The sequence below is a fragment of the Corvus kubaryi genome, unplaced genomic scaffold (assembly GCF_017639235.1).
Source record: "Corvus kubaryi isolate FWS band 111438036 unplaced genomic scaffold, C.kubaryi_AGA036_p1.0 37396, whole genome shotgun sequence".
NCBI classification, from domain to species: Eukaryota; Metazoa; Chordata; class Aves; order Passeriformes; family Corvidae; genus Corvus; species Corvus kubaryi.
The window spans coordinates 30,576,035-30,589,758 of NW_024581135.1; the positions used below are offsets into that span (position 1 = coordinate 30,576,035).

General features: G+C 35.8%; 1 protein-coding gene across 2 annotated transcripts in view; it reads left to right on the forward strand.

Annotated features, from left to right (window-relative positions):
* Window positions 1-13,724, forward strand: part of HIBCH (3-hydroxyisobutyryl-CoA hydrolase) — a 41,526-nt gene that overhangs the window by 17,669 nt on the left and 10,133 nt on the right. For both annotated transcript variants that reach the window (XM_042040703.1, XM_042040705.1), the window contains exons 7-11: window positions 3,010-3,088; window positions 7,263-7,408; window positions 8,064-8,150; window positions 9,314-9,372; window positions 10,072-10,153. In XM_042040703.1, the coding sequence (XP_041896637.1) occupies window positions 3,010-3,088; window positions 7,263-7,408; window positions 8,064-8,150; window positions 9,314-9,372; window positions 10,072-10,153 (453 nt within the window). The remainder of the gene's footprint in view (window positions 1-3,009; window positions 3,089-7,262; window positions 7,409-8,063; window positions 8,151-9,313; window positions 9,373-10,071; window positions 10,154-13,724) is intronic.

Below are 13,724 nucleotides of genomic sequence, written 5' to 3' on the forward strand. Positions count from 1 at the left end.
AGTATGTAAGATAATGAAAAGCGGAACTCTGACAGCAATATATAGTGTATTTTAATAAAGATATTATAGTGTTAAGACTTGTATGTGTAAATGCTGGAAGTACCTGGTGAAGTGAACACAGTCCAATTGAAGATAGGGGGGACTCTAGCTATGTAAGATTTCAGCTAAATTAAAACAAAATAAAATCAGAAAATCTAGAAATTAAGGAGGAATGCATTTAGACTTCTGACTGGTTTGTTCTTTACACAGGATATTATTAAACTAATGAGTATCTGTCCTCTGTATTAGCTCTAGAAGGTTAAACACATGCAGTGATCTGTTAACTGTTTGGGAAGTTACAAATAAACAAACAAAAGCATATGAACACCAGTAAAGAAGTTACTGGGATTTGTACCATTAATTAATTTTTCTCTCCAAATTTTATTTTAATATTGGATTATTTAGAAATGATCTTCAAAGAAGTAAGAACGTATTTGCACCACTTTCCTTATAATAAATAAAAAGAAAATAAAGTTTTAGTCTTTTAAATATACATCTGAAATAAGGCTGTTATCTATGATATAAAACTCGAAGGCTATCTAGAAAACAAATCCAATTATGGCTTAAGCACTTGAGAAAGTGAAATCTGATTTAATTACTTCTTTCAAAAGAAAATTACATCTTTCAACTTTCTATGATTAAAACTTGACATTTATTTTTATCACTCTAAAAAAGGAACGAGGTTGGAAGAGAAGCTCCCTTCATGAAATTCACACTCAAATCTTTGTTACTTAATACTCAGGCTAAAAATTGGAGTCCTTAAACAAAATTCTGATTGTCTAGAAAGCAAACCAGAAAAAATACTTTGAGATAGATGGTATTTGTATTTTAGATATAGGATTAGAAAATATGAATTTAAGTGTAAGAAGGACCAAAATGGACATGATTTTTATTTCATTATCTTTATAAAAAAGCTCATAGTTATTGCTGAACATGCCTAAAAGTAACAGCAGGCTTTACTTAATGCAGTGAAAATATGCTATTATGACATTTAAAAAGTTGAAAGTGATGAAGTCACATTTACATTTCATTTAAGAGTTCTGAAACTGTTTTAGGAGTGAACATAGCTTTACATGCAGCTTTGCATTTTCAGGAGAACTAAATACAGGCCCATTGCTCTTGCTGCTGCTCAGATGAGATCTGACCAGTGCTCAGAGAAAGGGCGAAAGGACAGATAAGGGACGAGACATAAGGTTTGTGCAAATAAGATTCAGATGTTTGCTCAAATCCCATTTGCCTCCTTGGAAGAGCAGTTCTTCATGTGAATACATTTGGCTTAGTCCCTGAATATAAAATCAAGTTTGATAATCAGTTACCCTATGAAATTAAACTGGAATCTTAAAAACTTCATACATCTCTATTAAAACCCAAGAGTGGCAGAGAGTCATTTCACAGAAGAAACTTGAAAATATTTTCAGGTTTAGTTGTGTATCACCCTAATGGAATAACCAGTGACAATTAATTTCTTGTTGGGCAGAATTGTAAGACAGGCCAGGGAAGGATGTAAAGGAAATTGAATTTATATGAAATTGAGATAACTTTTCAAAAATTTTGATGTAAACCCCAATCAAAGGTCTTTGTAGATAAGCAAAAGGAAAATAAGTTCTATTCTCATCTTTAAAACCTGTCAAATACATACTGGTCGTCCAAGGGAATATCACCCAATTAATCCCACTGTTTTTTATGGGAAGTATGAAATATTGTGAAGATATTTGTGAAGACTAATAGCCTTAGTGGGTAAAGTGCCATTTTTCTAGTATTTAAACAATTAAAAATGTTATTTAAAATGTCTTGTATTTAAGTAGTCAGACACTGACTACTTCTGGCCAATGATTTTTGAGATATTTTAGTTTTAACATAAAAAAGGGATGGCTGGAAGGACTGAGCAAAGGGAAAATTAACAGTGAGGAATGGAAGTAAACTGAAACAGTGAAAAGGAAGAGAGAGAGAATATTTGTATGAAATAACTTCTTGTGAAGTATTCAGCAGAGGGTTTTGTCTCCACATAGGATCAAACACACATTTCTATTGACAAATATCATGTAGGTAAGCTTTGAGAAGTGAGACCTCAATATGTGTGTTGTGGTTGTGCCCTATAATCTAAATATTCTTGTATTTCTTCAAATACTATTACTAAGTAGTAGTAACTTTTTCAGATAACCATTTTTGGTTTTACTTGTCAGTTTGCCTCTTGAAGATTTATCTAAATTAAATTTATTTTGTGCTAAGTTAATTTTTTTTTTTTTTTTATATTGGGCCTTGTTGCTGCTCACTACCTAAATCAGAAAATATGGTGTAGACAACACAGAAACTCTTCTGCTTTTGAGGGAAATGTTTCATCAGAACAGGCTGCTAGAGAAGAGTGCTAGATACTTAGAAATGTAAATTCCATTAATGATTTGGTGAACACAAGTGCCCAGGATAAAAAGTGAGTTTCTTTCATGTATTTTGAATTTCAATCAATAATGCTGAAGGCTTTTTCTGCTTGAAATACTTCTGTGTTTATAATGTAGGTAATTATCACATTAGAAGAATAGTTAATTATTATTTCTTTTGAAAGTATTAGGATGACAGCTTTGTGAAATTTATGTATTTTCCAAAAGGATTGGCTTTTTTTTGGTTGGTAATTTGAAGTACGTGCAAAAATTATAGATGGAGTAACATTAGCAAAAGGATGTCAACTCCCCTAGTAGTGGAGATAACAGGGTCACTTGTGGATTTTTGAAGTTATTCTCTGTATGACTCACCCATCATTCAAAGCATAGAATGCTATTTCAGCCAAATCATGAAGGTAATATGAGGCTTTATTAGTGTTTGAACCATAAAAGGTCTTCTAATATTTTGTTGAGATGGACATGGTAAATCTAATGCTACTTACGTTGTAGAGCAAAGCAAGAGGTATGTTACATAGGATTGTGGTCATGATTATTTTTACCAGTAATTTTATAACTGTGTCCTTTGCCTGTGTAGGGAGTTGGCGTCTCAGTCCATGGACATTTTCGAGTTGCTACAGAAAAGACTCTTTTTGCCATGCCAGAAACAGCAATAGGTAAGTGTGTTAACAGATTATCACAAGTTAACATGTTTAGGGTTTCACTGTTTGTGTAACCAGGGTGAAATATCTTTGAATGCTTTGGTGGTAGGGAAAGAATTTTAAAAGGGAATTAGAGATGACTGTATATGAAAAGTATTTTCTATTAAATTATTAGAAACTTACCTGTATTCTGGGAGTTGATCATTGAAGCTCTTAACTGTGTAGATTGACACAAAGTCTGACAGGATAAAACTTCTTTTTAAAAAGGAACCAAGTCTTGCTACAGATGAAGGCAGGTAAAGTCTGAAGCTCCCAGTGCAGGTATGCCAGCTTTACCGTGGGAACTCGATATGTGTCAAACTGGGTGTACTACAAGCTGCTCTGCAATGTTAATGAGACAGATTTTGGAATTCCAGCTTTTCTTGTAGATTAATAATGTAGACCCATTAAAATCATGCACAGATTGTGTCTAGGCAAGATCACAATGTCTTCAGCGTCGCCTTTTTTTCTTTTAAATAGAACATGTACCATGTGTTTTCTAATGTTTGATCCTACAGTTTCTTTGTTAATTCTGAGAGGTACAAAAGAAAATGTAGAGCTACAGAGCTTCTAAGCTACATAAAGATACAGGTATGGCTCAAGAAAAATCAGATTGAAGTGATCTCCTGATGCAGCTGTCAAGCACAATAAAGCATAATAAACCACCCAAATATAAGCAAGCTCGTTATCATTTTAACTCCTGAAAAAATATTAGAGCAATTCCTGCTAGCTGATAAATGTAATGTAATTTTTCTGAACGAGTAAAGTTGGGATAAAAAAGCCAAAAGCTATTTCAGCCCTCTAAGGTCTGGGAGTTTTTTTTGCTGAAGAAAAACTTAGTAAACTAAACTTAAGCTTTAATACAGCATGAGTTTTCTAAAACTCTGAAGTTTATAATCAGTTGTTGTATATGAAAATAATTTGAAGTAAACAATTTGTATTTGTATTTTTTAACTAAACATAGAGGTTCATTGGCATGTGAAATTATTCTAATAATAAAAGTATCTTCACTTTCTTCTTCAAAGGTAAAGATGTGAGTAGTTTTATATTAACAAAAACTACGTACTTTACACAGATTTCTTGTGGTGACAAGGACGTATTTAAACAAAAATAGACTGTGAAGATGTGAAGGAAAAGCTTGGAACTTGCTTAGGAAAGAAAGTAATTAAACTGCTTTTAGGATCACTTAGAAGTAAAACCACTGAAATCTGTTTGGATTTAAAGGCTTAGCTGTTTTGATCTCTGTGGGGTGTGTTTAAAATGTCGAGCTCTCTAGATACTGTATTAATTGTTTTTTTCGTGTGCTCACTTATTTCAGTAGGCATGACACCTTTGCTGGGAAATGAAAACAAAGCATTCATTCAGTGGCTCCATTTTCACACAGTTACTCTGCACTTGTACACCACCATAAATAAAAGGATATTGATAAATATGCCACTTAGCAAATGGAAAGAAAAGGCAGTTTTAGACTGTGGAGTTTGACGTAGATAAGATAAAGCACTAGAAATCAGCACAGAAGTAGGAGGGTATGGAAAAACCACTGGTGGGGAGAACAAACCATGAAAGTATAATGTGTGGGCTTTGAGGTGGTGTTACACTAATAATGGATACTTTCTTGTATATCCCTGCTAAGTTTTTAGCTTTCTGTAAGTCAATACTAATAAATTCCCAACCCCTTGTGCCAGACAAGGTAAAACATAGCAGCACTGCCTTTCTTATGCTTGGCAAATGCAGAGTTGCACCTTTGGGATTACAGCAGAGCATGTTGCTCCTGTGTCAGAGCACAGACTGCAAGTCAGCAGTACAGGCATAGGCTTATGGCCTGGGCAGCCCAGCAGTAACACAGCTCTTCTCTTACTTCAGTAGGAAATTGAGAAATGATTGCTAAATGCTAACAAAAAAACCAAAAATCAAGTATGAAATACATTAAGAGAACCCCAGTAGCAAAGAGAAACATACGGGAAGTGTTACTGAGAGAATTAGGAGCAATATGTAGAACATGGACAAGAGAAGTAAAATTATAAGAGAAAAAGGAAGACAGGAATACTGAAAAGGATACAGTAGAAGCTATAGCAGACTATGCAACCAAGTAATTTTCAAGTGGATTAGGTAGACCTTCACTAATCCTGTTTGTAAATTCCTTAATTAAAGAAACCTTCATTCAATTTAGCTTTATTTGCCTCTAAAACAACTTAGGCTAATCAACTTCACAGTTTATTTAGAACTGAATTCCCTGTGTATGGGGAGTGGAAGGGGGCACTATGGATCCCAATAGAAAGATGTTTTTCCTCTGGAAATGTGCTGGAGCGTGGGGAAAACAGTAGTCCAGCATAAGTATTATTTTACAGCAAAAAGCAAAAAATATTGTTATTGTTCCGGTGGAGGGAGAGAATAATATAATTACCTTTTTGCTTTGGAGGGCATTTTTAAGACAAGTTTTACTTTGAAATGAGGTTGGGTGGGGTTTTTTTTTGCAGTAGAAGGATATCCAAGGGGAGACAGATGAATAGAAACATAAAACTAAATAGAAGTCTTGGCATCAATGTTATGATGGCTCAAGCTGAGAAGGTATAATGTAGAATAGACTATTTGAGAATGTGAGTATAGATGAAAAAGAAGGTAAGTGATGAATTGGAGTTAATACAGCTTAGGGCTTTTAAAGGGTATCAGCAAGGCATTCAGCATTTCAGGAGGAGAGTTTTATGTCTCAGTAGCCTGGGGGATGAGGAATAAATCAGTTAATGACAGCACACCCATCAGTGGGAATAGAATACTACAGCTGTAGCTGATAGGAAGTGACTCCTAAAACCAGCTTTTTGATGTATTAGAAGCAGCAGAACAAAAAGAAGACCAAGAGGGAACCAAAGGGGAACCTGAGATGGGTTAGATATTATTAAGAGGGAAACACTGAAGAGCAGCTGTCTGAAAGAAACCTCCCCTTATTCCATCTGAGGGGGAGGACTGTTCAGGGACCACTAATTTCCCATGTCTCAAAATATTTGGAATAGGGTCTTTCTATAATACATACATTGACTCTTCTGTGAACAAAAGCAATTAATTGTGAGTGAAAAACTACCATCTTCTATCAGAATCCCATTTAAACTCCTTATGTACATGTGAATTTTCCCAGTTAGTATCTCTTCTTTGGCATGTGTCTTAGGAGTTTCTTATTGCTCATTTATATTCTTTTTCATTTGTTTCCATGATTCATTTATTCTCTGGAAGTGAAAAAAACGCAGCACACCTTTAATTTCTTTAAAAGACTTTCAGTTCCATGAATGCACCATTGGCATGATTTCAAACTAGTAACTGGACCCTGCTTCTGTGCACTCAGATTTCTGAAATCAATACAGCTAAGCCAAAGTTTTCTCAAATTTAAGTATGTTACAAAACATGTCTGAATTTATTTTGTTGGTGATCAATGTATAGAACAGAAGGTAGATACTTTGTAATTACAACTTTTTAAAGTATTTTAAATCCTATTCACAGCTTTGAATTTTTAAAAAATTACCCTAATCTGTAGATTTAAAAAAATATACAAGACAGTTACTAAACTGGAGTTTAATATTTTTTTTTAATTTCAGCTTAGTCACAGTTCTGTCAAAGAGCCAAGTACTAAGTCAGCATCTTGTGCCTCCACCTTCAGGAAGACCCTGGCAATGCTGTTGATCTATTATTGAATTCTCAACCCCAAAATTGGTTCAAACTAAGCTGCGCAAGAGGCGCTTCATCAGTGTTTGATATTTTTATCATAATAAAAGATTTCAGTGAAACAGCAGCATCCAGGTTGAGTTTGCACAAATTATTTCATAATTCTTTGTGTCACTTCTCTTTCTTAGCTGAGAACACACTTGATTTTTCAAGCACCTAAAATTGTCTCGAGTTGTTGGCAAATAGCTTAAATATTTTTGTTTGGTATATGTTTGTAAAGTATGTGCCAGTAGAAAGGATGAAGTTTGGAAAGTGTTCAAGAGTTTGGTTTTAGGAAGGGTTTTGATGCCAGAAATGTCGAGACAAGTCAAGAAGAAATTTGGGCAAGGTTTCTGTGCTTATGTGAGGGAGATGAAAGTGAGACAAGAAAAAATTGCTGCTAGTGGTGATTAGTACAAGATCTTCTCCCTTCACTTTTGTTTTGTGTTGTTTATTACAGGCCTTTTTCCTGATGTAGGTGGAGGGTATTTCTTGCCAAGGCTCTCAGGAAAGATTGGCTATTACCTCGCACTAACAGGATGTAGGCTGAAAGGAAGAGACGTGCTAAAAGCTGGCATCGCTACGCATTTTGTAGAATCCGAAAAGGTAAGGTGCCAACAGTGCTGGCCAGGGCACAGCCCACAGCCACAGTGACAGGTTTGGGGTTTCAGCACCCCAATATACTGTTACCAACACGAGTGTCTGCAGAGGTGCACTTATATTAGCTGGCCATGCCCTGCAAACAGGGATGGTGAGACACTCTCAAGCTGTCCTTCTAACACTTGCCAGCTGGTGACAGCTTTGCTTGAAGAAAGGAGCAAATGGTGCTGTTTTTGCAATTCCACTGTTGGAAGGACACGATCTACTCAGCATTATGAAAGTGGCTTTAAAAATGTACAATTTAGACAACAGTGTATGAAACTAGAGATTTATACAACTGCAAAGGTTGCAGTCAAGGTAACACCCCATTAATGTGTTCTTTCCTCTCAGACTGGTGCAGCCTGGCTTAACTTGCATTGGGGGGCTGCTTGGGAAGCAGTTCTTTGCTGGTCACTGCAGACATAATTAAATTTGGCTGGTTCAACACTAGCAAATGAACTCTGTCTCCTGGTGGTGTTTGCTTTGTACTCCTTTAAGGTCTATCAGAAATTTGGGGAGGATGAGGGGATGTTTATATACTTATGTCCTACTATTACCATAGTAATAGCGCAAGTAGTATGCTTTGTTTTACTTATTTGTAATTAAATCTCATTTTTAATAGCTACCTGCCTTGGAGAAAGACCTGATAGCACTGAAATCCCCTTCAAAAGAAAAAATTGCAGATTTATTGAACTCCTACCACATGAAGGTAACCTGAAATCACTGAAATCAAGCAAAATTGTTAAATATATGTAGACGTTTTTTTATCCATGCTACTGATTATCTTTTCTTATGGTTGAAAATAATGAATTTCCAAACTCTTTGCACTCTATCCATAAAACTTGTGTTAGCCCCATGTAACAATGGGCATGAAAATAAAAGGTTTTTCTTTTACAATCAGTGGCTGTTTTAACTGTTTTGATGTGCATTGCAGTTCTCTTTCAAAAGAAAGAAAACTTCTAGAGTCAAACCAGTATTCAGTGTTATTCAGTCAATTACTCTGCTGTTGTTCGGCTTTAAAATGTGCTGTGTTTACTCTTGTTATTTCTGTTTTGTAATTACTAAGTTCATAAATAAGATTAACTAGAAAAATTAATGGGATAAACTAATTTACATCATAGTACTGATTTTTTTGACAAAACAGAACGCTATGAAATGGGAGTGATTATATGTTGCAGTATCCTGCTTTACAAGATGACACTGAATGGAAACGGAAACTGTGTATTTTTAGTTATCAGAGCTGAAATGCCAGGGAACCTTTTTCAGCTTCAGCTGCTGTTCCTGAAACATCTGCTTATGTCCCAAACCCCTTAATGCCAGAAGATGTGAAACATTTGACAGCCTTCCCACAGAAGGCCGATGGATCTATCACACACTTTGTCTAAATAAATTTTTTTAAATGACATAGAAAAGGAAGAGAAATGCTTTTTTTTTTGGTCATTAAAAAAGCCTAAACATAGGCCTGTATATTTTTAAAGAAAAGGAAAGGGTTTTTTTTTTAAAAAACAATCTCAGGTTTTTGAGTAGATTTATCTACACTGACTTTCTTAGTGTATTGCACAGAAGTGTTTTGATAGAATAATCAGAATTACTTGTGTACAAGATAACCACCCAGACAAATATGCATACAAAGTATCTCAGAGCAAGCACTGCAGTATGAGGCAACATCTTTAACATTCACAGGATAAAGTGACAAGTTCATATATACACACTGCAAAATTGTAATTCATTAAAAATGGCACTGTCTTATGAATATTAAGTGTTCATTTATGATACGATATTTCTGTAACACAAGTCACTGAAATTTTTTGGTACTGGTACACTTTTAAGTCTAAAATAACCAAGTAAAATACGTATTTGCTTTTTAAATAGTGCACAGTTGATCAAGAAAAGGAGTTTGTACTTGATGAACATATGGAGAAGATTAACAGGTATTCAGCAGTCTTTTTAAATTTTTTATTCTTGTGGGTAGAGAACATGAAGTTAAATCTAGTAACAGTATTTCACAGATAAGGTGAGAGAAATGACCTGCAAGTTTAAGTAACATTTTGTTTCTAGGGAGCTTTAGCTGAAGCTCATTAAATATTTCACTCATCAGTACATTGAATACTTAGGCATAGTGGCCTGATTCATAGCCTATGGCACATTAAAATTTACATTTTCTGTAGATATTGGATGGGAATTTGTGAGAGTAACTGTTAAGTTGAGCAGGAAATGTTACCCAACACATTTATAGTACTCATTGGGTTAAGGCCATTTCTATGATAGCTTGAAACTTCTGTGTATCAGAAAGGGAAGGAGAAATAAGTGGGAGTGATAAGAAAGAGCTAAAACTGTGGAAGAAGGATGGCAATAACTACATTTAGAGATAAAAGATACTGACACCAAACCAGTAGAATGGAACTGATAGCTAAAGATTTGATATGTTATAAAAACACAGCTGAGACTGATGGCAGTAATTGAAGTTCAAAGATAAATACCAGTTTGTTAGTGAATTGAACAACATGGAAGACATTGCTAAGAAAAGCCAAATCAGCTGGTTATGCCCTGCTTCTAATGTCAGTGTTATCAACCCTTCAAAGGTAAGGGGGAAACTGAAGCAGCTTGTTAACTAATTTTTTTTCTTTTAGTATTTTTTCAGCAAACAGTATGGAAGAAATTGTTAAAAAATTAAAGCAAGATGGTTCTCCTTTTGCCATGAAGCAGCTTGAGGTAAAGTCTTCTATGTCATTTTTGTTAGAGATTTTAAGTCTGGTTTTATGGTTTATTATCATAGGGAAAATTTAGTCACCCTGTAGGACTTTGGACTGAGAGCCTCAGCTTCTCACACATAGTCCTGAGGGATTCTCAGTAGTTCTACTCAGACAAGGGTATTCCTCTAAAATCACACAATGTGAGCACCATCTTATAGTGCATAAAACTGTAATCTAATGTAAAACCAAGCCCCCCTTTCTCTTCCTGTCCCCACAGTCGGGGGGTTGTTGGGAACAAGTGTTCCCTTTATAGCTTCTTATTTTATTGGCAAAACTTGGAAGAAAACAGTGCCAAAACAGTGTTGTTGTTTTTCTTCAATTCCAGATATCTCATTTGGGTAAACAGCAAAAAATTTATAATCACGAAGTTTTTTTTTATCTTTTTAATGCATTTCTGAGAGTTGGATGTAGTCACTACTCAAAAAACGTATAGCAATGCTACACACATAATTCATACTTCAGCCTCAAAAGCAAGAAGCAACTCACATTCATTTATAAATGATGTCTATATTTTCTTTTTTCCTTTGAAGTATCTTTGTTCAGGTGCCTTGTAAAAGTTTGGTTTGGAGCTAGTGAAATACTACAGCTGGATAGAACTGAAGCATTTCTCAACAAAAGGGTCATTTTAACTTTAGTTACAGCTCACAGAAGAAATCCTCCTTTCATAGTAAAACATCCATCATGTCTGACTTTGATATGAGCAGAAGGAATTTTATAAGGTAGTGTTCACATTAGGCATCCTGTCACTTTTAAAAAAAAAATGTAACACATTGTCACTGGAACTATCAGACAGTTTTTGAGAAAGGAAGTTTTAAGATTATCTTTGTGCCAACCAGTACATCTAGTACCTTGCAAGAAGTTTAGCATAGCTCTTATAAAAGTGAAATAGAATAAAATGGAAAGCTCATTTTTTCCCCCTAGTATTCAAGTTTCATTGAATAAAGCAGTCAGATGTACTCTGGAGCCAGAACACAAATTTTATCTGTTTGTATTTTATTGATTAGGTTCAGTGGATGTTGAAAACAACCAAGAATTATTGGTTCTTTATCCATATTGTTTATGATAGTACATTTGTTTAACAGTTTTAATTTAGAACTTAAAACTAGGTCATCTACTTCAAAGTTCCAACTTTGTGTAACTGATTTTTAAAATTCCTGAACAAAAAAGAAAAAAGGCTATTTTGTTGCTTCTTCAGTTCTCTCATGTCTTTAATAGGACTTTATAACAACTTTTTTCTTTCATGTGATTCATAAGTGAACATCCTTGGAGTTGACCAAAGTTTCAGAACAATTGTCTGTTCTGTTCAAGAGATAATAATGTGTTAGTATGACTTGCTTCGGTCCATGCAGAAATTCGTGGGAAAAACCCCATGAAACAAATCCCACATTTTCTAGCAGATGCAAGACTTGCTAGTGTGAACAAATACTCAAGTTTCAGAAGAGTTTCTGACAGCAGATGTACTGTGCTAAGCAGTAGGATTAGGCAAGAGTGTGAAACCAAGGTTTCACTTTAGTGTCCAGGTACAGGAACAACAGCAAATTCAACTGATATATACTGTATCAGCTGATTCAGTAACAGCAATGTCTATCTTATTCCCCTTGTTTACCTCTATATTTATTATATGTATAAGAAGACTTATGGAATAAGCCCAAACTGAAAGTTTAATACAAATATCCTAATTTGGTACATCTAGCTTGTACCTTGGATCAACAGATACCTTTTAGTGTTAATAAAATGGAACTCCTAGTTGTGCCATAATCCAAGTACGCTGTGAGCCATGCTATCCCAAGTATCCTGTTCTCTTTGACCTACAGTACTCCTGCTTTTTACTTTCAAAACATTCCTGCTTTGCAGGCTGTCGCATATCTGATACTGAAATACTGCATGAAGAAGAATATAAATTCATTAAAATTCTGCTTGAGAATGACTTCATGATTTCTACCACATTTTGAATGCAGTTACAAACAGGTAGAAAGCTAGAGAACTTTGAACTCAGTAGTTTCCAAACCTTTAACTTCACTGCTTTGTTTTCAGGATTTACATGAGCCAAAAAGCTTTAATCTGAGTGGCAGGTGTACCATTTCTAATGGGATGAAGTAAACATGTAGGGTCAAAACCTGAAAAGCATCAGATACTTGACTTGGTTTTCACGTAATGCTTTCTTAGAGCTTTTTTGGCAGGACAGTGCACCTTCTGAGCACTGACACTTAATGGTTTAAAATCCTTCATTGTTACTGAATGAGTGCCAATGTAGTGTGCAGGACACTGCAGACTAAGAATTACAGGACACGTTGTCCCGATCTACTGGTCAGGCAAGGATGCACATAATAGCTCCTGAAACTTTAATGTGTGTGCAGCAAATGGGTGAGGTAGATTACAGGAATGAAGCTTGGTAATGTTGAATTCAAAGCAGCATTCTGAAACTGTTCTAACAGACCAGTGAGGGTGATGTTCTGTCCTTAGGCAGCTTTCCTGTGTGGCTTTGGCTAGATACTCCTCATACATTGTCAAAGCTCCTCCAGGACCATTGTTCCCTGTAGTTGACCAAATGCATTGATACCTCAGAAAGTAAGTGATGGGTGTCTTCATCTGTTGCAAGGGGAGTGATGCACTGAACCTCTGAGACGTTTTTGGGTTTTTAAGTGAAAGAAAATCACGATTCCCTCTTGTACTCTTGTAAGGGACTCCACTGTGTCAGCGCCGCTTAATTCAATCACCTTCTGATAGTATTTTATTGGTGTTCAGTCTGCTGCAAATTCAGCTCAGAGCTTTTGGGATCATTGTGTCAAAATCAAGATGGTTTGAAAGGTACTGGAATAGATGTCAAATACTTCTAAAAGACTTCTTTGCATTTTAGTACTCCCCACTCCAGCCTATCCTGTCTCCCTTTCAGGCTTGTTCCCTAGCACCAGTCTCCTCCTCTTTGTACAGAGATGTATTTATAGGTACACTGGTGACTCATTTTTCTGCAATTACACCTACCCGTTTTCCTGCCATGTTCCTCTTCCTCCAGCTTGATTTATGTCACTACCTCCTCCACCTTCAGCCTCATTGATATGCCAAGATAACCAGTCTAGTGGATCTAGCAGCTGCCTTAAGTGCTGTTTTGAGATCTTCCCCATTCCAATGCTTGCTTTGACCAGAAAGAACTTGCCATTACCATTTCATCCCTGGAACCACCTGACTGTACCATGCATACCATTTAACCTGGTCTGAGCAAAGACTTCCTAATCTAACTGGCAGAATGTAAAACTCAAAAGGGGAAAGGTCCAGCTGAAAGGTAAGGCCAGCAATAGCATCTTACAGGAAACAAGGGGTCTAGTTAAGAGCTGCCACCCATCTGAGACCTACAGAGTGATGTATTTAGAGGTACAGCAGATTTCTTAATCTGCTGAAAGGCAGCTCATTGTTTGAGAGCTTGATCAGAACTCAGGAACTGTTGGCACTTAGAGCCAGTGTTGGCTCTTTCTTTGCCAGCTTCTCTCTCAAGCACAGTGGTTACATGCAAGTAACATGACACTGAACTGTGC